The 26,272-nt window shown below is 43.2% G+C and overlaps 2 protein-coding genes across 2 annotated transcripts; both read left to right on the top strand.

Moving 5' to 3' along the window:
• Positions 1-738: 738 nt before the first annotated feature.
• Positions 739-4,053, top strand: LOC127775384 (hypersensitive-induced response protein 4). The gene is made up of 5 exons (XM_052301608.1): positions 739-1,090; positions 1,752-1,872; positions 1,959-2,050; positions 2,820-2,916; positions 3,461-4,053. The coding sequence occupies exons 1-5, from the start codon at positions 896-898 to the stop codon at positions 3,820-3,822; spliced, it is 867 nt and encodes a 288-aa protein (XP_052157568.1). The 5' UTR covers positions 739-895; the 3' UTR covers positions 3,823-4,053.
• Positions 4,054-4,540: 487 nt separating this feature from the next.
• Positions 4,541-12,142, top strand: LOC127775420 (probable protein transport Sec1b). Its single transcript, XM_052301664.1, has 22 exons — positions 4,541-4,932; positions 5,046-5,104; positions 5,299-5,380; positions 5,595-5,673; positions 6,011-6,061; positions 6,168-6,264; positions 6,346-6,378; positions 6,851-6,976; positions 7,574-7,762; positions 7,869-7,952; positions 8,031-8,126; positions 8,209-8,279; positions 8,749-8,845; positions 9,101-9,226; positions 9,316-9,411; positions 10,013-10,132; positions 10,209-10,286; positions 10,655-10,851; positions 10,975-11,068; positions 11,153-11,242; positions 11,421-11,514; positions 11,661-12,142. Exons 1-21 carry the CDS (start codon positions 4,860-4,862, stop codon positions 11,460-11,462), a joined length of 1,980 nt encoding a protein of 659 aa, XP_052157624.1. The 5' UTR covers positions 4,541-4,859; the 3' UTR covers positions 11,463-11,514; positions 11,661-12,142.
• The last annotated feature ends 14,130 nt before the right edge of the window (positions 12,143-26,272 follow it).

Here is a 26,272-nt window from a genome sequence, read left to right as displayed (position 1 = left end):
ATGCTACATAACTCTCTTAGGTTCTTTTTCCACGAGAAAACTAGATGAATAACCCGTCGTGTTGCTGCAGGAAATTAAGTTGCATAATATGTATAAATAAGATGAAATATGAATACTAAAACTAAAACAAATTGATACTTATGAATTTTAAGGCCTAAAAATGATTGAGATTACTTGTTGTTATAAGAGAAGAAAGAAGAGAAAATTTGAACTATAGATCTATTATTAGGGTGATGCAATTTAATAAGAGAAGAGAGAAATATCATTTAAGTATACTTACTGGAGATAAACTATATAAGTATATACTACCTCCATATTTTAATGTATGACGCTGTTGACTTTTTATCCAACGTTTGACCATTCGTCTTATTCAAAAAAAATTTATGTAATTATCATTTATTTTATTATGACTTAATTCGTCATCAAATGTTCTTTAAACATGATATCAATATTTTTATATTTGCACAAAAATTTTAAATAAAATGAATGATCAAACGTTAGTCGAAAAGTCAACGGCGTCATACATAAAAATACGGAGGGAGTATAGGATATGAGTACATAGCTACAGTGTTTCTGTATTAGGCCGAAACATTCGATCCTCCCGGATACCGGGCCAATGCTGGAAAATTAAAACGGGCCGTGATCCCCTCGAGAAAATTCTACAATGGGCCTCATAAGGCCCCTTTTTACCGTGAAACCGCTTACCTTTCCTAAAAGTCCACGCGGACACTGACACGTCATCATCGTGTTCGTTTCCTCGTCAAAAGGGCAAAAAGAACACGAAGAAGAGGGGCGTCCAAATCCGCCGCCGAATTCCCCACCCGTCGCGTCCAAAATCCAAATCCGCCGCCGCGATCGAGGCCGACGAGGAGAGGTTGAGGTTGAGGTGAGAGCCATGGTGAGCGCCTTCTTCCTGCTGTGCGGGTGCGTGGACCAGGCGAGCGTCGCGGTGGTGGAGAAGTGGGGCCGCTTCCTCCGCCTCGCCGAGCCGGGCCTCCACTTCTTCAACCCGTTCGCCGGCGAGTTCGTCGCCGGGACGCTCTCCACCCGCGTCCAGTCGCTCGACGTCCGCGTCGAGACCAAGACCAAGGTTTCCCTTCTCGGTCACGCTACCTCGCGAGTTTCTTCTGTTTGTTTTGGATTTCTAGTGTAGCCCCCCATGGCCATTATCCAATGTTAAGGTTCAATACTAGGCAGACCATGGAATTATTCGTAATTCTCCACCTGAGCCCACTGATTGGGGATTTGGTTCAAAGTATGTATTCGATCAGTTCTCTCGGTGCGCCAGATTAGTATCTAATTGTTGAACCAGACAGGGTCCATTTTGTCCTAATTACTGATGGGAGTAACAGAGCTGGTATGCTTGTGATGGGTGTGCGTGATGGTGGAAAAAAAGTAATTAGTCAATGCTAATTGGGCATATTTCATTGTGTCTGCTGGGTGATGCTTAACGATGTCATGCTAAGTGAACCAAGGGAATTTAGTTGGTTCATGAGATGAAGTTGTCGAGCAACATTATTTGAGGATCAGTGATATGCAGATTTTTCCTTTTTCCTTTTATTGGGAGATGCTTTGCCAGGACAGCAATGGAAACGCAATTAATAACATGTTATATCCTTGTGATGCTCTTGCTATATAGCGCTTACAAATGAAATGAAATATTTGCTATGGAATGACAATTTTACTTAATGCTAGCACTTGGTTGTTTCTTTGCTTGATGAAACATTGGATGATGTGCTTTTCCCCTGCAGGATAATGTCTTTGTTCAGCTTATCTGCACAATCCAATATCGGGTTGTTAAGGAACATGCTGATGATGCATTCTATGAGTTGCAGAATCCCCAACAGCAAATTCAGGCCTACGTCTTTGATGGTAAAATTATTAATATTGAACAATTCAGCTGTTGCTCATAGCAAATTACTGACTCAAAAATCTAACCACTTTTTCCTTGAAATCAGTGGTCCGAGCTATAGTTCCGAGAATGAATCTTGATGATCTTTTTGAGCAAAAGAATGATGTGGCGAAAGCTGTACTTCAGGAGCTAGAAAAGGTAACCGTATGCCAATTAACTTGATCTTTTAGTTGTGAAAATTCCAGTATACATCTAATCAATATTTTAGGTTTCTACATGTATTGCTTGCTTCTATTGTTTCATGGTAAACACTTCATGTGTTTAAACAATTCTGCCAGGATTCTAACTGCCGTCACCCATCTGTTTTGTGGTTGTTGCAGTATTCTTTTTGTTATTTTTCCCCTTTGATTCCTTTTGCATGTTTCGAGAGTTGGGAATTTTCTTTGGTTCATTCTAAACATGCCGTTTGGTTTCTGTCAGTTCATTTTTTTTAAAAAAAGTATTGGTTTTAAGTTTTAACATACTTATTTATTGGGACAAGGGATAGTTCCAGGATACTACTTGGTGGAACGTTGTTGTTTGTACAACTTGCATCACAAAGAACTTTGATATTGTGTTGTATGCTGCAATGAGTTCTGCTCAGGAAACTAAAGTGTTTACTAACTTTTGGACACCCGTGTTTCTTTCTTCCACAGGTGATTGATAATAAATATGATAAAAATAAAATTGTTTCTGGTTATCCAATGCTATCATTGTTTATCCAAGTTTCATTGCTAAAGTCTAGTTTTGTCATGAAAATTCTGTTGCCTCTTATTGTCAGTGATAAGCAATTTCTTGTATACTATATAGTTTCTCTTCCCCCCAAAAGAATCACAATGTCCATGGTCTGTTCATCTTTTTCTTCGATGGTCTTCTCGTACTGTAGTTTCTGTCGTCTTGCAATTTGATAAATCCTAGATGCTTCCAGGTGATGGGAGATTATGGTTACAGCATTGAGCACATTCTCATGGTTGACATCATCCCTGATGCTGCTGTACGCAGAGCAATGAATGAAATAAATGCAGGTATGGTGCCCTATATGTCGTACTTCTTTCATAGTGTACAGTCCGGAGGACCTTTTCTCGGTTTATTGGATGCCGCAATGTTTTCTCGAAGTCAAAACCTATCACAGTTCTTATAGTTATCTAATGCTTTTATGTTATCTTTTCTACTCATGCTTCATTTTCTGTTTCTTGTAATGTTGGAAGAAAGTTGAATGACGATGACTTGAGTTAAAACAGTGAAAGCAGGGAATAGGTTGGGGAAGAAACATATGTAAAATATATGATCAGGGAAAGACCATTGCAATATTGAAAGGAATAGGATTAGTTTATTCATGCTTGCTTAATTCAACCTACGAATGAGTCTACCCTCTATTTTAGGTCTTGCAACCTATCTATCTCAATCTGAACTTAAATTATGCCAACTGTCTTGTACTGACTCTGTCCTGGTTCATTGCTCATAGTTACATATTGTACAAACCACACCACAATTATAGCAACGTCTGATGTTAAGACAATTTCTGTTTTGTGCATGTGTGCTCACTCAACTATTAAATTCTTATAACAGCACAAAGGCTTCAGCTTGCAAGTGTCTACAAAGGAGAGGCGGAGAAGATTCTTCTGGTGAAGAAAGCAGAAGCAGAGGCAGAGGCAAAACACCTTTCCGGTGTCGGCATTGCTAGACAGCGGCAGGCGATAACTGATGGCCTGAGAGAGAACATCCTGAACTTCTCGCACTCGGTTTCAGGCACCTCAGCAAAAGAAGTCATGGATCTCATCATGGTCACGCAGTACTTCGACACCATCAAAGAACTTGGGGATGGCTCGAAGAACACCACGGTGTTCATACCTCATGGCCCAGGCCATGTCAGGGATATCAGCGAGCAAATCCGGAATGGTATGATGGAAGCGTCCTGCAGCAACGTGTAAATCGGTATCGAATGCGGAACCAAGGTTGGGGGTGGTTCAGATGGGAGGTCCTGTTTATAGTGAATAGTACGAATGAATGCTAGTAGCATGTGTTGTTTGCACGCGCGCCCTGGAGTTGTATGCAGTGGTAGATAGAGTTCGAGTTTTGGCATAATAATATTGTCTAAATTTTATGTAAAAGAAAATCACATGTCTTCCTTTTGTGAGTTAAAAGTTGCACCGATTTATGCATGGCAATATCTCAACTGCAAAAAACTGGTGAGTTACTGAAATGCTGATGGTTAGACACCGGGAATCCTTTGCGTCATTCTGAAGTAAAGTTGTGGCATTTGGGTTCTTAAATCCTGTAGCTCTAGCTCACAAGAAGTCGTCTCCATGATTTAATCCGCTATACGACCTATTATCTGCTCTGTTCCATAAAAAACTCAAGCCTAGTTACGAACCTGAATATATGTGTATTGAGGTTTGTAGCTAGAATTTGCTTTTTTTTAAGGATAAAGTAGTACCATTTTTTTAGCTTTAACAGTAGCATCAAAGGAATGTTTGGTACTTTGGTTTGCTATCAATTTTTTGTCCGCACTAAGTTAAATCCTAAACTATCAAAATTTTAGTAGTAGGATAATTGGCTAAAAAAAAAAGAAAACTAAAACTGACGAGTGCGACGTGATGTCACGAATTATAGCTGCAAGTGCAACGGCAGCCGCGAGCGGCGGGACGTGCATGCGACGAAGCAGCATCTCTCTCTCTCTCTCTCTCTCTCTCTCTCTCTCTGCGCCACCGCCACCAGGGCAGCGGCAGCGCAGGCCGCGTGCTCCCATGGCGTCGTGCGGTCGTGCCCTCTCTTCGATCCCCGCGGGAATCGCGGCCCCCCGGTTCCTCCTGCGGAGAGGCCCCCCACGCTCCGTCTCCCTCCTCCACAAAGGTGCATTCCAGCTAAATCGGGTGAGAGGAAACCGGGGGGGTGAAAGGAGTTTGAGGGAGAGGGAGAGGGAGGAGAGGAGTGGAGGTAGAGGGGATCAACTCCGGTCGGCGGCGGGATGTCGATGTCGGGGTCGGACTTCGGCGCCCCGTGCGACGACCCCAAGATCTTCCGCAACATCTGCCGGGATCGTAAGCTCGCTCCTCCCACCCCCCACCTCTTCTCTGTTCCTCGTGTTTATCTATGTCTGTATCATCTGATCGCTGATGCCGCGCGAATCGATCGCTTGTTGCTCTTCTCACAGGTATACTCAAGGACTTGCTGCAGCCGGACAAAGATAAGGAGACCAAAAGCTCATGGAAGGTAGTACAATAGAAATGCATTCCTTTTACCCTTTCTTTTTTGGCTCCATCTATTCACATTTCTGTTAATTCATATTTTTTTTCCTAACAAGGTACTACTATATTGTCCCCAAATGTGGTTATTCTTCAAAAAACTATCAATGCATCGAGTGTGAAGGGGGATATACATATTGATTTCGTTAATCTCCTGTGCAGGTTCTTATCATGGACAAATTTACGGTGAGGATCATGGCTTATGCCTGCAAGATGGCAGAAATTACCGATGCAGGAATCTCGTGTAAGTTTATCAAGTCTGGACCTGTCATCATATTCTAGCGTACAAACAGATAATTGTGGACTTGTTGAAAAAAATGTGTTTTGTTTTCTATTGCATTCACTTGGAGGGCGCCTATTCAGAGGTGCCTGGTTCAGCAAACAGCACTTCAGTAAGCTGGTTGATTTTAATTTATAAAAAAAAGACACTTACATGGACATTTTATCTTGTCCTGCAGTGGTTGAAGATCTTTTCAAGCGAAGGGAGCCCATGCCTTCCATGGATGCAATCTACTTCCTCCAGCCACTGAAAGAAAAGTATTATTCGATCGCCATTGACCACTTGCTTTCGTTTTATCATTCTGCAGCAGCAAAATTGATCGCAAGTACCATATGCGTGGAGTAATGATCTCGTCTTTGATTCATTTTGTGATAATGATATTTCTTTTAGGTTGTAGTCAGTGTGTAGTCTATAGTATGATACTGAAGGCATATATGCATCTCAAGCCAAAGCTGTAACACTGCATTTCCTTTTGGTGCAACCTTTTTTCCTTAGACGATTTTTCTGCTAGTTAATTAATTAGCGCTGCATAATCAACGGTTGAAGTTATATTGTCTTGAATCTTCTCTGATATGTGAGCCTCGCAACCTGCAGTGTCATAATGCTTCTATCTGACATGTCTGGGAGATGTCCACTGTACAGGAAGTATGTCAAACCGAATTTTCAATTTGTAACCCGGAATGCCAATTACAAAAGCTTCAAATGCAACAAAATTTTGACTCACATGTTAATATCTCACTTGATTTTATAGGGCATACATATTCTTTAGTTCACCGATTCCTAAGGAGCTGGTCTCTTACATAAAGAACGACAGCAGTGTGATACCACGTATTGGTGCACTAAGAGAGGTTAATTATCCTGTAGTTTGTACCTTTTATTTCTTTGATTTTTACAGATGGATTTTCTAATGCCGATATTGTTAATTCCAGATGAATTTGGAGTTCTTTGCAATTGACATGCAGGTATTCATAGCCTTTGATCTATATGATCTACTAGTTATGCATATTTTTTCTTCATTGCTGGCTAAGAATGTATTTAGTTCTGATTTTAGTTTGTTACTGTCAAGTATGATAAACATATGGCAATTATAAGAAGCAACTGGATGCAAACATAAAACTAGCATTGATTGATAAGAAGTTTGGACAATTTAGAACTGCATTTGCACCGTGAAGGAAAATTAAAACGGTTCATTTGCATCAATCAAATGAATTCATTTCCAGTTTTGAAATATTCGTGATATTACCGAAGGTGAAAACATAGCAAATGATGACTGCTACCATGCTACACATGTTGGATGGACTGTGGATGTATTCCCATGCTGTTGGCTGGTTCTTTCATTTGATATTAGGGTGGTCTGTTCTTTTTTTTAAAAAAAAATAGAAATCCGAATTCTCAAGATTAATGTAATGATTTCTCTATGTGGCATATCTGCAGGGATTCACAACTGACCATGACATGGCATTCACTGATTTATATAGTGCTCAGCACAACTCGAAAAAGTTCAATGACACTATAAGCACTATGGCTACTCGCATTGCTACCACATTTGCTTCGTTGAAGGCATGTTAACATACTTCATTTGTTATTATTATTATTATCTATTTCCTGTCCACTAGTACTAATTTCATCACATTACCGAAATATTTCTTAACTGTCTTTCCAATTCAGCATGTGTAGCATGTATTTTTTCCTGATCGACATGGTTCCAAAATGTTTGATGACATATGTTCTTGCTTGTCAGTTTTTCATTCCCATTTCTCCAGCCAAAAGTGCCAACCCTGAAGATCTCCTTCCTTGAATCACCAGGCCGTAAAAAGTACATATTAAATTCCTTGAAAAATGCAAAGAATATGTCATGTTAATGCACTTCACAGAACTTCATTAATAGCCTGGTAACTGACTTAAGTGGGTGATATTGTCTTAGCAATCTCTTGTGGCTGTGTGTTGTTGTGGCAGACTATACCTTCCCCTTGTGAATATTTCTGAACTAAATATTTTAAAAGGTATACATATACAATGATCTACTGGACACCAGCAGTTTTGAGTATCTCATATCGTTCTTATGTATTCTTCCAGTCTTTAAATCTATCAATGAAATACATATAGCATCATTATTCCTCTTTTTTGTCAAACACAATCTGATTCAAGTTATAACAGGAATTTCCTTGTGTGCGGTATCGTGCCCCAAAGGGCACAGATCCAATGACAACACCAAAATTTGACATGGTTCCAAAATGGTTAGCGACTGCTGTTTGGGATATTGTGTCAAAATATAAATCAACAATACCTGAATTTCCCCAGAAGGAGACATGTGAACTGCTCATTGTCGACAGGCCTATAGATCAGGTGCTGAAGGATAACTTATGTTTCAATAACTTGTCAGTGTAGAAGTATATTGAAGAAATTCAGTATCTTTCCTACTGCTTACAATAATTTCCGTATGTCTGCAAAGATAGCACCTGTTATTCATGAATGGACCTATGATGCAATGTGCCATGATCTACTTGAAATGGATGGCCAAAAATACATATATGAGGTAAATGTGATATCGTATTATAATAATGAACATGATCTGTTCACTTGCCCTATTCTTATGTTTAATTTCTGTTGGAAGGTGTCGAAAGCGGGATCAGAACCTGAGAGAAAGGAGGCTTTATTGGAGGATCATGATCCTCTCTGGGTTGAGCTTCGCCACATTCACATAGCTGATGTGAGTTATGTGTTGTACTGTTGTTTAAGATTGTTTTAAGTACAATTTGGTCTCTGCTTTCTAACACTAATTGAAATGGCAGGCTAGTGAGAGGTTGTATGATAAGATGAATAACTTTGTTTCAAAGAATAAAGCAGCTCAACTTCATTCAAGGTGCATGATCTTTCTTGGTTTAGAGGAACACAACTGTAAATGTTTTAATAGAGTCGAATACAATATGCCATTTGAACAATGCTACTCCATTGGTGTCGTTTACCATTCTAGTTTACTGATGGCAGTCATGTTTTGTATCAGCTCTTGGATATCCATTATGCTAGGTACTTATCTGCAACAGAATTTGTTGCAGTGTAAACACAATTTGATCTACATCTTTAATAAGTTACTGGCATATGGCATTATTTTTTGAACGACTGATTTAGTTTGGATATGAACTGTAACTCTGATAGACAAGTATTACTGGAATCCTTACAATTCGAAGGAAACAAAGTAAGCTGTGGTTTGTAGTTTGATGTCAAGGTTACATCAAATGTTGATTGATCAGTTGTTTGCTAGCCAAAGTACAGAAAGTGCATTGTTCTAAGTTCTTTCATATTGCATGCTTATGATTCCCTTTCTCAATTAGAGATGGTGGTGAAATTTCTACAAAGGATCTGCAGAAGATCGTTCAAGCTTTGCCACAATACGGTGAACAAGTTGAGAAATTGACCCTCCATATAGAGGTAGATGATTATTTCCATAGTATTTCCTGTGCGTGCTTTATGTTATTTTGTTTACCCTTACAAATAAGTTCGGGATTTCTAGGAACTATCAAGTAAATGTGAAAAGAAGCAGCTATTGTTTAGAAAAACATGTTGACTGTTGTCACCTTAATACATACTTATATGTTCATCCTTGATTTATGATTTTTTTTACAACTTCTATCTTATCATCAAAATAATAAAAAATGTAATACTCACTATTGAACTTTTATTCAGATTGCTGGAAAAATCAACAAGTTTATCAGAGAGTATGGTCTCCGTGACATTGGGCAGGTGGAGCAGGATCTAGTTTTTGGAGATGCAGCAGCCAAGGAGGTGATCAGTATCCTCAGGTCAAAGCAGGTTTGTTAAGAAAGAGAGAATGAAAGCAGTCTTACTGCTAATTATTTGTCAGTTTTTATTCAATGCTTACTGAACTTTCTATTGTTCAGGATATGAGCCCAGAAAACAAATTGAGGTTGCTTATTATATATGCAATTGTATATCCAGAGAAGTTTGAAGGTGACAAAGGGGAAAAGTTGATGCAGGTATTTCCTATCAAGTTTTACATTACTTATTAGTGCAATTATTACATTAATCTGTCACAACCCGAGGACATGACGGGATAAACACCGTCGGGTGGATAGATGCGTGGAAGCGGCTGCTGCTGCTAGGGGTGAGAGGTAGATTTAGGTTGGTAGGACATTGAGAGGGATTAGATTGGATTAATCTGATTTATCACTTAATTCATAATTGCATAGGATACAATCCATCCTTATATAGATGGGATGACTTAACCCCTAAGAAAGAACTCAATCTAATCTTACCTAACGAACTACTACAGTAGCGTGCTACCCAGAGGGTGTTGGGATGACCACTGGCCTCAGCCTCTCAGCCCAATTACCCATGACATAATCATACATAAACACAGTTTCGGATTTTGCTTGTTATAAGCGTGGAAGTATAGATTACCAGGTTGACTATTATCATTGTTCAATGGTTTCCTTGAGTGCTTCTATAGTGCTATTCGGAGTGTTTACTAAAGAAAATGTGACACAGAGGGTTCTATTAGTTGGTTTTGGGGGGTACAATTGCATGCAGTTGATTATATAAACATATGACATTTTGAACAAACTTTCATTTATGCAGCTAGCAAAACTGCCACATGATGAGATGGATGCCATAAATAGTTTAAGATACTTGGTTGGTTCAGATACAAAAAAGGCATCACGGCCTGGCGGCTTCTCTCTCAAATTTGATGCACAAAAGGTGAGGTCATGATTTGAGCTAAATTATTTCTACCTTCTTCCCTTGAACTAACATGTGTGCTTGACTTATATACCAGAAAAAAAATGCTGCGAGGACAGAACGGCAGGATGGCGATGAAACCTGGGCATTATCACGTTTTTTCCCACTTATAGAGGCATGTGGTATAACTATTACTACTAGTTTACTTCTAAACTTCCTGCATCAAATATCTCCTTGGCTAATTTATTTCTGTGTGCTTAGTACAATTAAGAATATTTTCTTATGAAATTCTATTATTCACCTTTTCTGAAACCAACATATAGCAAATTTCTAAATATGGGAACTTCAAGAATGTGGTTCACATTCTGTTAATAAAATCCGGTTCGTAATAAACTGAACTGGATAATAACAAACATAGTGGCAATGATTTTTGGTGATGCCTGTTGGATAATACTTTTGTTGAGTGGTTATATACAAATCGTACTTAAAATAATGGTTGTTATTCGTTGTTTAAATTAAGGACTTGCATTCATTCTCTAACAGGAGTTGATTGAGAAACTGAGCAAAGGTGCATTACCTTTGAATGAATACCCATCCATGAGTGAACCCAGTTCCACTGAACAAGGATCTACACAAAGTGCAGCCACGACTAAACCAGCACAAGCACAACCCATGTCCAGGAGATCGCGGCGGACACCAACCTGGGCTAAGTCTCGAAACTCTGATGATAGTCAATCAAGGTATTCAACAAATATAATTTTCTATTTGAACCACTTATCCATATAAAAGTTTTTTTAGTAAAAGTGTTATATCAGCTTCATACCTTTTACCTGCTTTCTTATCATCACAAACTGGATTGGCAGTGACTCCTCGGTCTTGAGACATGGATCTAGTGACTTCAAGAGGCTAGGCAACCGAATTTTTGTCTTCATGATTGGTGGAGCCACTAGATCGGAAGTAAGCCATTTACTGCAAACGATTTAATAACTCAAATCCCATTCTGTTTATGTGGTCATCAATTCTTACACTTAAATGGATCAGCTGCGGACGGTGCACAAGCTTACTATGAAACTGAAGCGCGAAATTGTCCTGGGATCTTCTAGCATAGATGACCCTCCACAATTTATTTCGGTAAACCCATCCTGTACAACACAATAATGTATTCGAATTTCTTTCTTTTACCATTATCATGCAATCCTGTTGCGGCAAATAGAAGTTTCTTGGATTATACTGTTACATTAGTTTTAAATGTGGAATTGCCAGGCGATATTTGACCAATTGTACTCATTGTTTGAATTCAAAAATGCAGAAGCTGAAGATGCTAACTGCAGGTGGTGCCAATGACGTCTAAACTTCGCACTTAGTTTGCAAATCAACCGATGAAACAAACTTGTCACCTTTTGGTAAGGTACCTGCTCGTACTGCATGTCTACTCTTATAATTTCCTTTCTCCACTCTGTTGGTTCAATTTGGAGTATCTTTGTTTCAAAATAATAATAATAATTCGAGTGCCTTTTAACACAAACATGTATGCTGCTTCATATTGCAGAAACCCATTGCTACGAACAGTTAGAAACGTTGGATGTCATCAATGACTGGACTGCTCACAATAATTACACGATTTTTTCATAGTCTAGTATATATACCAAGTGAGAAGAAGTGTCAAATGTACTTAAAACATGTATGTAGACAACATATTTTGCCCACATTATTTATTCTTCTTTCAGATGTAAAACGTAGAACAGTTGCGACAGTTGTTTTGCCCAAATTTGTATATTTATGAACACTACAACAATGACATGGTGACGATTACACTCATGGATCAATCGATTCCGATAATTCGTCGTGAAATCGAGTTATTTATGGCGATGTGGAAAATGGTTATAGAGGTGCGAATGTGCGACTTTATAGGCTAGTTATAGATGTAAGTTCAATGTGTATCGTATCTGTCGGGTTTGTATAGTTTTTTTTTTAACCGAGCTATGAAATTTAATAATTCACAATCATTTGAGCCACAAATCATTGTAATAATTTGCTATGGTTTATTTCAAGTAGGCCGGAATAGATTATATTATCTTAATAAAAGAAATAAAAGGAAAACTAATTATACATATATACTTTCTCCGTTCTAAAATATAAGAGATTTTGAACTGATGAGACATCTGTTCAGATTCGTATTATAGTATTAGAAAATGTCTCATCTGTCTAAAATTCTTTATATTTTTGGACAGAGGGAATAGTTCACTTATGCACAGGGATGATCCAAAACGATCTACGCGGCAGCTTCGCGAGTCCTTTAAAAGGCTCTCGCAATTTCCTGGCGTTGGCGCCAATATCACACACGTGCAAGCATTTATCGTACGGGCTCGTCCAGTAGACGCAGTTGGGTCGCAGCCCCGTCTCGCCGCCGGCGGGGCACCACCCGCCGATGTTGGAGCCGGCGATGATGGCGCGGTCGCCGACGCTGCGCACCCTCACCGCCCTGCGCCTCCGGAAGTCCATCCGGTAGACGCCGACGTCGACGACGCGGCTGCCGTCGTCGCCGTGGAAGAAGATGTACGCCATGTAGAGCTCGCCGCCGATCTCGAGCGTGTGGACGGACGCCTTGGCCATGGCCTCCCCCGCCGCCACCTTCTCCGCCATGTCCACCGCCCTCATCGGCACCGTGCCGAACACCGGCGCCGGCGAGAAGTCCAGCACGCCGTAGTCGGTGGCGGTGTGGAAGTAGTAGAACCTGCCGCGGCACGCCGTCAGGCCGGCGACGGACCGCCGCACGAAGCGGTGGCCGCCGGCGACCCTCACGTTTGTGCCACCCACATCGTACTCGTGCCTCGTCCACCCCGCCGCCGGTGACGGAGACGACGATGATCCGCCGCCGCCGACGACGACGTGGCAGTACCAGAGGACGTAGCTGCCCGACGGCTCGACGATGACCACCGTGAAGCGGCCGGCGCCGGCGTCCGTGGGCTCGCGTGACAGCGCGCACTGGGAATTGGGCGGCGGCGGCGGCTGCGTGAACGGCGGCAGCGCGATCTTGCCGCCGCCGTCGTCGTCGCCTCCGGTCGGGTTCCACAGGAAGGTGGACAGGGTCGCCGGGTCGCAGCACAGCACCCAGCCGTGCGAGGTGGCCCAGCACCGGTTGCGGCGCAGCTCCTCGGCCTCGCACGGCCGGTGCTCGCCGTCGGAGACGCCGTACAACGTCGCCGCCGTTTCGCCGTTGTCGACGACGAGGCACGGCAGCGGCGGCGGTGTCGACGTCGCCATGTGCACGCTACGCACACAGCTATCTGACACGGTCAAAACGGATCAGAAGCGCGACAGATGAGAGATGATTCGCGATGGACACGCATATGCATCGGGGTTTGTCTTATGTAGGCAAAACTTGTTACGTTCGTGTACGTGGTCGCGGACTCGGACTCGGAGTTTAACGTTTCACCATTTGCTATGAACCAAAAATTCCCAAAGAAATAGAGAAAATTGCTATGAACAGTTGGGAACTTTGGACAATGTTGTCATCTAGGACTGGAGTACTCACAATAATTAGTTAATTACAACTTTTTTTTCATAGTCTAATTTATATTATATACCAAGTGAGTAGAAGTGTCAAATCTACTGTATGTGGACAACATATTTTCCCCCACAATATTATTTATTCTTCTTACCAATGTAATATATATAGAACAGTTACCGCAGTTGGTGAAAGTGTTATCGTCCTCTAAGGGGACATCCCCTACAGACATCACCGTTGGATCATTCACGAAGATTTGTACTATATTGTTCAATCTGTCCTACTTTAATAGAATATTGGGATTTGTATTTCTTATATAGATGGTATGCTACCGTTGTATACTGTACAGACGGGTATAGTCCCTGGACCACCTCGAACGCAGCGGGGTCGTGCCATGTAGGGCCCCCTGCAGCTCGGTCATGCCGTGTAGGGGGGCCCACCTCGATAAAGACTAAGCCGAGTACAGGAAAGCACCCCACTCCTAATACCCAACTCAGATGCATCCCCTCACTCTCCATTGAGGGTAAAAATTTCTCCACTCCATTCGCATTGTTTAATTTTGCCCAAAGTTTTCTATTTATGATCATGGATTGATGGATTCCAATAATCTCGTCATGAATCAAATTATATATTTTATGGCGACGAGGAAATCAGACTCGGGCTTTGTAGTCCTAGTACCACGTACATGTGCCTACGTTTGAAGGGGAGGCGAATTGAGCCCGTATGACAATAGTGCTTGCACGTGTGTGATATCGCCGCCAAGGCACCAACACGAGGAAATTGCGGGAGTCTTTCAAAGTCCTCGTGAAAACTGCCACGAGGATCATTTTGGATCATTTATGTGCGTGTAAGCCGCCGGAAGAACCCCAAGCCTTTTATCTAGATTTTAAGAACGAGAGAATCCCTTATATGCCATTGAAAATTGGTCTGATTCTTTATATGCCACTAAAATTTGGCTCTTCCCCTATATTTCATTGGTCCAAATTTGTGCACTCTTTCATGCCACTACCATTAGCTGACTGTGTGTTGACCGTTAACTCTAAAGTAAAAAAGACGTATTTGCCCTTCTGAGTTAACGGTCAACCCACAATTAACTAACGGGAGTGGCATGAGAGGGTGCGCAAATTTAGACTAATGACATATAAGAGAAAGCCAATTTTCAGTGACATATAAGGTATGAGACAAATTTTCAGTGGCATATAAGCGATTCTCTCTTTAAGAATCTAGAATAAAAAAACTAAACTAAATGCTAGAAAATTGAAAAATCCAGTTTTTTTTCAAATTATCAAAAGGTGGTTATTACTAGCCTCAGATGAATCAGCCAGCTCGTGACATATTCAGAGTAGCATGGGTTCTGTCACTTGTCGATCCTATGAATACCTCTCTGAATCTGCTAAGTACACGAATCTGAATCGATAACAAATTTAATTTGTTGTCCGACATCGACTATGGTGTGAAATCCTACTTAAGATCGACACGATCAACCTCCGATCCTCTTAATCGGATCGTGTCGATCAGCCGCCGCCACAATTGACAATTGTGTTTAGTGATCTCGGCCTACCATATATGTCGCCGTCGACAAGCCGGCGGCCGGCGGCGCCGTCTCTGTTCCTCGTCTCGTACGACGACGCCGATGGAGGGCGACCCACGACGACGCTGTACGACGTCGCCAACGGCGTGCACCGCCCCTGCGACGTCGACGACGAGCTTCTCCGCACCAAGCGGAGCTGGGCGACCTCGCATGGCAGCTGGGTGCTGACCTGGGACCCGGCAACCCTCGCCACCTTCCTGTGGAACCCGCAAGCCGCCGCCGCCGCCGGCGAGGTCACGAGCGTCGCGCTGCCGTCGTTCGGGCAGGCGCCGCCGGCCATCAAGGCCTGCTGCGCGATATCAACCGGCGAGCCAACCGGCGCCGGCGGGTTCACGGTGGAGTGCATCTCACTCTGCAATGCATGCGCACAGCCATCCCGTGCGGCCGTGCCCTCGTGCTCCATCCCGTGCCGGCCGCATGTCAGTGCATGGTGAAGAGGACGGCTGGGGAGGATGAGTGGTCCACACCAAGGACCGGGCATGGTGGCCGGAGATGACCACCGTGGCGGCGCTGCTCAAGTCGTGCAGCACCATGATGACACGGAGGAGTACGCGGAGCTCCGCACCATCGCCGGCCAGCTGCGCACGCTCCTCGGCATCTCGCTGATCGAGATACTGTCCAAGCACTCCGACGACGAGGTGTACCTCGGCCAGCGCGACACGCCGGAGTGGACTTTGGACACAGCGAACGAGGAATTCCGGCAATTCGGCGACCGCCTTGTCGGGATCAAGGCGCGCATCGCGGAGATGAACCGGGACTCGCGCCTCAGGAATTGCACGGGCCCGGCGAGGCTCCGCTACACGCTGCTGTCCCCCAACACCTCCGACGGCTACCACGAGCCAGGGACGAAGCTATAGCGAAATGGAGGGGGTTCATGATTGTACCACAAGTATATCAATATATATATATAACTTCAAGCTAAATTTTCAATGCAACCGCTGATCGATAAATTTTTGACATCAACAATAAAATAAAGAAGTGGCAAACATTGTTTTTTTAAAATGAAGAAAACCACTAATAACATTGATAAATGGCTACTGACCCATGAGCAAAATATGATTCATGAAGATGTAAATGTGTAGAGATTTTATCATTCATTCAACTAAAGAAATAGAATGAAAATTGACATGACTTACATCCAAATTGCACCTTCAATTCAAATTCTCAATTTTTTCCTCCAATCTGCAATCTTACTCCGATTCTGAAGGACCCCAAATTGAAGCCTATTGGCCTCCTAGTCCTACAATGTAAAAATTAACAACCAATAAAAATTTTAGGGCTTCGTATCTAATAAATTAAATTGATTGAAAAAGAAATAGATGAAGCATGTTTCTTACCTTGGCTCTACTAACGCACAGTGTGGTTGTGTGCTGATCAGTTGGTGGAGATGGACTGATGTTGTTGTTGGCTTGTGACGCTAGCTCCTGGTTGCCTAGCTGTCGGCTTCCTGCCTTCCTGCGGCTGGATGATTAGTGAGACTAGCCGCGGCGGTGCGCAACGCATGTGCAGCCAGTCGCCAACTGAGAAGAGGGCGACCGGCGACGGCGAGATGCTGAGATGGGCAAGTGCTGACTGGGATTGGCCGATTGAGAGTAGCGGTGTGGAAGCCAAACAGACGCAAGGCGGAGTCGTCAAGACTGGCGGCGGCGCGGCACACGATACGAGAAGTCGAGAGGAGAAAACATCGATCTGGCTTCCACCCTACTGGCCTGCTCATGGGCTTACCATGTTAACTGGACTGTTGTTTGGGCTGTGGGTGCACTATATTGGGCTGAGGGGGGTGCATATAGGGCCGAGATATGGGGGTAATAACTAAAAGATATTTTTTTTGGGGGGGGGGGGGGGGTTCATCTGCACCCACGGGCTTCTACTGGGCTTCGCCCCTGCCACGAGCTCCTTCCGCGCGCGCTCCTCAAGTCCGGCCACCACCTTGCCATTGGTCGATCTCCCTCAACGGCTCCCCTCGCACCACGGCTTTGCCTCGCCGACGAGAACCTATTCCCCTAGTTTCCCCTCTCTTTTAGCCACCCCATCCCGCCACCACCATCACCTTCTTTGCCACCAGGGCCAAGCCCTTCCACCCGCCGTTCCGACCATCTCCCTATCTCCCTGTACCGGCCGGCACCTTCTTCGAGTGAGCCAAGCTCGGGAACACATTCGGCTGCTTGCGTCGCCTCCTCCTAGCCACCGGAGCACCGGCACCCCAGTACTCTCTTCCCTCTACTCTACCTGGGAAGAAAGAAGGAAAAAAGGAATCTGACGTGTGGGCCCCACTAGCGGATGGAGAAGGAGATGGAAAATATGACGGCGATGGCATTGTTTTAATTCTATAAAATTTTGAGTGACACACGCTTATGAAAAGATGAATTGTAATGGTATTTTTCTGAATAGCCATATTTGCAATGACATGGATCGAATGAATTTCCATCGGACGGTTTCCAAGAACCCAACACGACCTCCCGATCCACCGTCCCCGGCGCCTCCAAGTCCAACCACCCCTCGTCCGCACGTGCTCCATCCAACGGTTCGCGTGAAATAACTTGATGGATAGATCGAAACGGATGATGATTAGCCAGGTGGGTAGTTTTCAAGAATCCTAATAGGAATTTTACAATTAATTAAGATTAAGGGTAACATCTTGAGGTGTGTGTAACGCATATGCAAACCGTCCCGGTGTCCGAGACCAACTCTCATAGGCCGCCAAGGCGGCAATCTATTTAAAGTCAACCGTGCGTTGAATTGTGTCCGTACGTAAGTAAAACGCCGTTGGCAACATGGCGGCGTCGACAAGCCGCCAGCAGCCGGAGGCGTTGCCGTGCCTCGTCTTCGACTACGGCGAAGATGGCGGCGAGCAACGTCGCCCCACGACGCTGTACAGCGTCGCCGACGGCGTGCACCGGCCCTGCGAGTTCGAGGAGCTGCGGGACAAGCGGAGCTGGGTGACCTCGCACGGCTGGGTGCTCACCTGGGACCCGACCACTCTCGCCACCTTCCTGTGGAACCCGCACGCCGCCGGCCGCCGCAGGATCGTCCTGCCGTCGTTCGGGCAGACGACGACGACGCCGCCGCCGGCCGACTCCTTCTGCGCGCTATCCGGCAAGCCCACCGACGACGACGGCGGCGGCGGCTTCACGGTGGTCATGGTCGAGCCGCCGGGAAGCTGCTTCATATTGTTCTGCCACGTCGGCTCCTCGTCGTCGTCGCCGGCGGCATGGGTGAGGCACGAGTACGACATCGGGACACGGAAGATGGACATCGAAGGCCGGCAGCGGATGAAGCGGTCCATCCACTGCATCACGTCGTGCGGCGGCAAGTTGTACCACTTCATCAGGTCGACAGCGTACGGCGTGCTCGAGTTCTCGCCGGAGCCGGTGTTCACCACCGTGCGGATGAAGCCGGCCAGCCCGTTCACCACGACGGACATGTTCGTGGCCTCCATCTTCTCCGTCGACGTCGACGGCAAGCTCCACCTGGTGTTCATCTTCGAAAGCGGTGGCGGTGTCGTCGCCGACGTGGCCGTGTACAGGGTGGACCTGGAGAAGCGGAAGCACGTCAGGATTGGGAGCATCGGCGACCGCGCCATCCTCGTCGGCGGCAGGAGGAACGACATGGGAGCAGCTGGGTGGTGCAGGGCTCGCCGCCATGGGTTGCTGCCCAACAGCATCTACTGGATGAACCCGGGGGATCGTCGGCTGCGCGTGTATGAGCTTGGGAAGAGGACGGAAGAAGTGAGGGATCCTTTCAAAGGCGTTGCTGAATCGGCTGATGGTACATGGTGCCGCCCGTATTGGATGATTCCTGCACATACATAGGTGCCAATCTTATTGATACTTTAATGTTTAGAGAAATTTTGCCAATCTTATTGATACTTCCACTTGAATCGTTTGATTCCTCTTTACCGAAGAAGCGTATGCTCAAAATAATCAAGCACAGGCTTTTAATGTGTATAAATCGGTGCAGTTTCCTTAACTTAATATATATCCTGTTCCTTTTATACCTTCCAAACATTATTTGTTATTCCAAAACTACATATTCTATTATCCAGGTAGGTGTGCAAACAAAAGGTGCTAGTGTTGCTTGACAACAGGCTATAAACAAAAGGTAATATATTCATTATAAACAACAGGCTCCTCCCATCTGAACCATCCCCAACCTTGTTCTGTGAATCGCTACAATTTACACATTGTTGCTTGACGCTTCCATCATACCATTCCGGATTTGCTCGCTGATATCCTTGACATGGCCTGGGCCGTGAGGTATGAACACCGTTGTGTTCTTCGAGCCATCCCCAAGTTCTTTTATGGTGTCAAAGTACTGCGTGACCATGATTAGGTCCATGACTTCTTTTGCTGTGGTACTGTCTCAGGCCATCAGCCTGCCTCTGTTTAGCAATGCCATCACCAGAAAGGTATTTTTGCCTCTGCTTCTGATTTCTTCACCAGAAGAATCTTTTCTGCTTCCCCTTTGTAGACACTTGCAAGCTGAAGACTTTGGGCTGTGACAGGAGTTAACTAGTTATGAGCACACATGGAGATAACATGAAAGGTAACTGAACATGAAACATTATAATATATATGTGGTCTACTACAGCAATATACCAGTGCGACTGTATGAGCAATCAGCAATGATCAATAGTCTAGCATCATGCAGGACAACAGGAGAAACCGCACAAGCGTCCAGAGTTGGCAAAAGCAAACTAGCTACCTAAGAATAGTTAGTTCAGCTTGTTTTCTAGTTCAGATTAATTAGTTAGGTTATATATGATCCTAGCCATGATTCTAAGACTGAATAATTAATTAGCAAAGATTAGCCCCTCAAGTCTTCAGTTTCAGTGGTCTGTACTTGATTGGCCTAATTCCAATTGTAGTTCTAGATCTGTTCCTTTCCCTTTCACCTAGAGCATTTCTAATTCAAGTCATTGACTCATCGCCATCTAACTTCTCTTCACAGAAACATCACCCTTTGGTCCTATGCAAGTTGCAGTAGGCTACATACTTGACAATGGTTCTAAAATGTGCTATGCAGAGCCAGAACCCCTCCCCCCCCCCCCCCCCCCCCAAACACCAAAACACACACACACACACACAAAACACACCCACCCCCCAAACAGACAACCTTACCCACGTTGTGGGCTAGCTTCACATCGGAAAACAAAGCAAACGAAGCATAAGTAGAAGGGAGAGAGAGAGAGAGAGAGAGCTTATAATCATCAATTAAGAAGTCTGACAGATTATTACTTCAGAAAACATTACAACATTAAATAGACTAATAAACATCATGCAGGTTGCACAGACTGAAAGAAGTACCATATATACTTGAAAGGGAATAATACCTGCATTTATGTCATTCATTGCTCTGCGTACAGAAGTATCAGGGATGATATCAACCATAAGAATATGTTTGATGTATAGACTACAGAACAGTCTTTTTTTACAAAGATGGCATATAATATATAACGGTACACATAATAAACTGCTTATCACTAACAAGTACTAAGATAAAAAAATGTTTGAGGACAAAACTACACATTAGGAATGGAACTTAGAACGAACAGAGAGAGCATTGGTTATCATGAATGGAATATCAAACACTTGAGGAAGAAGCAATCACAGAGTTTAAAATTTGGTAAGCACGTAAGTTTCCAACGAAAGATAAGCGATGCAGACAGCCCAATGCCAGATTTCCTTTTGATACAACCAAGTTCCATCAAACAGTATTCTGGGACTAGAATTCCACATAAGCATGTAAACCAATCTTGGAAGAATAGTATGAATTGTGGGTAACGAAATAACATGCTTAAAATGTATACCAAACAAAGATTCCAACTCTTTCAACATGCAAATAGGTGCACAAGAGAAAAAAAAAAGAGAGAATAATACTTCAGCTAACACAAAAATGTGTTTGACTAGATTTAGAATCCTGACAGGATGACAATGGTACATGGAATGATGGACCATGCAGTGGCGAAGCTACACTATGCTTGGGGGGTGCACATGAACCCCCCAAATTTCTAATTTCTCACTTAAAAACACTAGAATGTACAGTGTTGTACTGAAATTTTTTAGATTTTCAATGGTAGTGCACCCCCTTGTTTTGATGCTAGCTTCGCCCCTGGGACCATGGCAGAATGCAATACATGCAAACAAGGAAAAACAATGATCTGCCGTATTACTGGAGTTTGCATAATCAGCCGATCAACTTAATCCTAGAGAGCTGGACTCAGTAAAAACAGGCACTTGAGTTACCTTTTCAAGCTCCTCAAGTACAGTCTTCACCACATCATTCTTTTACTCAAAAAGGTCATCAAGATTCATTCTTGGAACTAGGGCCAGGACCACTAAGTTCGAGGGGAAAGTGATTAAGCTTTGAGTCAATAATTTGATATGGGCAACTATTTAATTGCTCAATGTTAATAGTTTACCATCAAAGGCATAGGCCTGAATTTGCTGTTGGGGATTCTGCAATTCATAGAATGCATCATCAGCATGTTCCTTCACGACTCGGTATTGGATTGCGCAGATCAGCTGAACAAAGACTAATCCTGCAGAAGAAAAGAAGATTGAAGTTCCATCAAGTAACGAAAAAAAGCAAGAAATGACAGTAAGTTCCATCAATGAAAATAATATTTCACTTCATTGAAAAGCACTAGATCTAGACAATCACATAGTTACAATGTGTGATTAATTGGGCTACCATGGACAGCCTACCAAAACAATCTCTCAGAAAATGGGGAAAAGAAAAACCAACATTCACTGCTCAAATAAGTCATTCATGTAGTCAATGATGCTTTTTCGTAAACCTAATTTCTCAGGGTTAGTTTTATATACAATAAGTACGGAACAGTCTTTTACTGTCATGGAGACATCAACAGACTTAAAGCTCATTAGATGTACCACTTCCCTTAAGTTCTTGTTCGTTTAATCCGAAGACAGACCTTGTACGTTTAATCCCAAAGACAGAGGAATTGGTGGGGATTGAAGAATAAATCCCATTCAAATCCCTCTCAATTCTCACGAGAGGGATTAAACGAACAAGGCTTAAAAGACAATCTAGCACCGATACTTCACAAATATTTCAAACAACCTGGCTAGGATTGAACCTACACGATGGATCAAGCACGCAGGGGCCTAAAGTAGGAATCAGTAACCTGTCAATCTGTCATGCACAATACGCTGCCAGTGACCATTCGGCCATGCATTACGCAGCATATACAAGGAAACATGCCAAAATAGCATCAGCTAAAAACTTCAACAATAGAGAATCCAGAAACCAAAGCTAGCATCCAGTATGATGGGATCTTGTCAGATCCGGGAAACCTTTACTGATCTAGAATCGGAAGAGCAGATCGCCAGATAAGATAACTAATAAATCCCTCACCAGCGGGATTGAACCTTCCTAGTGGATCGATCTAGCGTAGTAACACGTATAGGGGCTACCCTATAATTAAAAAAAACGAACAAAAAGACAGCGTTATCGAGAAGGGAACGGGCGCCGAAGAAACCTTTGGTCTTGGTCTTGGTCTCGACACGGACGTCGAGGGATTGGATTGGACGCGGGTAGAGAGAGCGCCGGCGACGCACTCGCCGGCCAAAGGGTTGACGAGGTGGAGACCCGGCTCCGCGAGGCGTACGAAGCGCCCTACTTCTCCACCGCCTCGACGCTCGCCTGATCCACGCACCCGCACCATGATTCTCCAGTTCAACCTCCTCTCGTCTTCGATTACGACGGCTGCTGCCACCGCCTCTCTAGCGTGGTCTGGTCGCGTCGGCGTCGCGTGGAGATCTGATTTTGGCCGTGCTTTGGGATTATTACAACTTCGTTAGAAAATTGTCAAACCCTAGCTTAATTGTCGCATCCCAGATGTTCTTTTGTTAAGGGTCGCATGTGTTTTCCACCGTGGTCTCTCTGTCAAAAAAAAAAAAAACAATCTACCTATCTTGATTTTCAGGATTGGATTTTTCTCTGTTAATTATAATCTCGTTTTTTAATGGAACAAATGGAGTAATTGTTCAGGCTTTATGATCTCTAATTTTCTGGAAATTCCTGTTGGTCTACTTTACAAGAATTTTTATATACACACACCTACACATATGAACACCCTCCTATTATATATTTCCTTCGTCCCATTAAAAAAAAAAAGTAACCTCATATAAGATATTAAGATGCTAGAAAACATTATATCTCATCCTAAATTACTCTCTCTGTTCCAGAATATAAAAAGTTTTAGAGTTAAACACGGTTATTAATAAAGTATGTAAAAGTGAGTGAATGGTGGAAGGTTGTGATTGATTGGGAAGAAAATGTTAGTGGAGAAGTTGTTATATTTTATGATAAATACTGAGAGCGAGAAACGAAGTGAGTTTTCTATACCGATATTTAGAAAAAGAATGATTAGAGATTCTAAAATGCTTGATTATTTTGAAAAGGCTTGATACATGGAGATTTCTGAAGAAGTTTGACGTGAGGTGTAATGGATTTTTTTTCCTCGAGTCTGTTTTGGCATTTCTATTGTGTTTTAAGAGCTGTATGTTTTACAGACGCACTCGTATTATTCAAGCGCTTTTTTGCTCCCATGTTTTGTTTAACATTCATGTTTTGCATTTGATAGTAAAAAACTTTCGAAATTCCAAAAATTCAAGACTTCTTTGAAACACATGAATTTTACCGTATTTTCACAGCACGTGTAAGCGTCTATATTTATATCGTGTTTTTTTTAAGTAAAAACTAGTATGTAAGTGTAGGAGTTCAGTATACAGCATGTAGTTTTTTTTTTTACACCATACAGCACGTAGTTTTATAATCTGGAGAATCACCACCCATGCCCCCGCAGCCACCGCCCACTTATATATAGATGGATCATTAAGCCAATCACCCCAAGCCACCCCGAGAAACACGGACCAGCAAAACGCCCCAAGCCCCCACGGAGATAAGCGAGCAATCGCCAAATCCGCCCGGAGCCGAGGAGACAAGCGAGGTAGAACAGGTGCGGATGAATTTTTCGATCCGCGAATCGTGGGGCTGCTAGGTTCACGGGAGAAACGGGGGGTTTTGTTGCGAGAAATTTTATTGGCGAGTGAGATTGGGTTTCCTGTGATTAATTTTATTGGCGAGTGAGTTGATCAGAAGAAACCCGGGTTCATGGGGATTGTTTGGCGGTTCGAATTTGCTCGGAGGAAAATCTCAAGGGTCCGGTTAAAATTTGTTCAGAGAAAAACCTCGAGTTGGGGAGTTCGTGTTCGAATTTGTTCGTAGGAAAATCTCGATTAGGTGGGGGGTTCGTGCTTGGGATCTGGGGGTTTTACTGATGCAAGGCCTTCACGAGGCATTTGCTGCGGATCTGAGGCTAATTTTCGCGGCATTTGCTGATTAGGGGCTTCATGGGGTTAATTTTTGGGTTTCTAATTTTTTTAGTTTAATGCAGTGCTTTTGGGTTCGTGCTTGCATATGGATTTCATGGGGTAATTTTGGCGTTTCGAATTCCCTGTTCAGTTTAACGCGGTAATTTTGGGTTCGTGATGGTATCGATAGTTTTGCTCATACGATGAAACCATATTATAGTTTTGCTCATACGATGAAACCAGATTGCATGGGAATGATTTTGGCGAGTTTACTGTTGCTGATACGAGGAAACCAGGTTGCATGAGAATAATTTTGGCAATTCAAATTCGAGCTTCTATCTCTGGTTTGCTTCTACGAGGAAACCGGATTGCACGGGAATGACTCTGGCGACTTGAATCCCCTGTTCGGGCTTCAAATTTAAGATGCCTCACATTTGATTTTCCTCGGATAACCCAAGCTAGGGAATTCAGGAAGCGCATAATCGATACCACACGTTGATAGGTCTGTATCAAATCAGATACAGGCATCGCTGCAGCCTAGTTTAATGGCATGTATAAGCGATAAGCGCATATGCCACCAACATCTTATCAATCTGTCACCTAGTACTATCTTTCTCTGCATTCTGTAACCTCTTTGTAATGACTTGGATGACATAATAATTTGACATACTGCATTGCTGAACTGCTTATCATTCTGTCACTTTCTATATTATGACTTGGGTGAATAATTTCGCATACCGCATTGCTGGACTGCTTACTTAGGCCGTGTTTAGTTTCAAAGTTATTCTTCAAACTTTTAACTTTTCCATCACATCAAAACTTTTCTACACACATAAACTTCCAACTTTTCCATCACATCATTCCAATTTCAACCAAACTTCCAATTTTGGCGTGAACTAAACACAGCCTTAAGCATTCTGGCACCTAATATCTTTGCAACCTGTAATCAACTTCTTAATATTAGTGAGTATTAAAGACTTGTGAGACGAGAAGCCAGCAGATATGCAACAATAATTTGACATATTGCAGAACTGCAGGATGGCTGACAACAGAGACGGATTAAAGTACGTGTACTGCAAGGAGTGCGGGATCGACGATTGGGTACCATCTGTACAAGAAAAGGCACATGCTAAACAACACCGCAAACAGAATTTAGAGAGGATGAATCTGCTTCGCCTTCGAGCACAACAACTACAAGCGAAAAAGGCAATGGAGGCTAGCAAGGCCGCGAAGAAAGCCAACAGTGAAGCGAAGAAAGCCAAACCTCAAGCTAAAAAATACCCAAACAAGCACAGTTCCCCTGTTAAAAAGAGACACTAGAGGAAACAGTCGCTAATCTGCTAGCACCAATTGGAACACCTGATAGCTAACACAATCTAACAGCCAAATATGGTAACGTACTCTACATACTCTATTGTTGTATTTGTACTGACTACTTAGTACTTAACAGCCAGCTACTAACGCTAATACTTTTTTCCACAAGAGTTTGTAGTCAGCTGAAGACCTGCTAACACTGACAGAAACATCTGTTCATCCAATACCCAGTAAACTTCCTATCGACCGTTTGCTAAGGTAAATTCTTTTTCCGCAGGAGTTTTGTCAGTCGAAGATCATATAACACCATCATGAACATCTGACCATTAACACCCAATGCTATGCCAGACATATAAGTTACTCTATTGTTGTTTCTAGCTAATTAGTATGCTGTTGATCAGCTGAGCAAA

This window comes from Oryza glaberrima, chromosome 6 (genome assembly GCF_000147395.1).
Source record: "Oryza glaberrima chromosome 6, OglaRS2, whole genome shotgun sequence".
NCBI classification, from domain to species: domain Eukaryota; kingdom Viridiplantae; phylum Streptophyta; class Magnoliopsida; order Poales; family Poaceae; genus Oryza; species Oryza glaberrima.
Note: the sequence above shows the minus strand (reverse complement) of the source record. Positions and strands in the feature narration are given on the sequence as shown.

Excerpts from the sequence above, each read along its gene's own strand:
- LOC127775384 (XM_052301608.1), top strand. The coding sequence starts at position 896 with ATGGTGAGCGCCTTCTTCCTGCTGTGCGGGTGCGTGGACCAGGCGAGC. Across the intron at positions 2,051-2,819 it reads TACTTCAGGAGCTAGAAAAG|GTGATGGGAGATTATGGTTA; the intron begins GTAACCGTATGC and ends AGATGCTTCCAG. Across the intron at positions 2,917-3,460 it reads AATGAATGAAATAAATGCAG|CACAAAGGCTTCAGCTTGCA; the intron begins GTATGGTGCCCT and ends TTCTTATAACAG.
- LOC127775420 (XM_052301664.1), top strand. The coding sequence starts at position 4,860 with ATGTCGATGTCGGGGTCGGACTTCGGCGCCCCGTGCGACGACCCCAAG. Across the intron at positions 9,412-10,012 it reads AAGGGGAAAAGTTGATGCAG|CTAGCAAAACTGCCACATGA; the intron begins GTATTTCCTATC and ends TCATTTATGCAG. Across the intron at positions 11,243-11,420 it reads ACCCTCCACAATTTATTTCG|AAGCTGAAGATGCTAACTGC; the intron begins GTAAACCCATCC and ends TCAAAAATGCAG.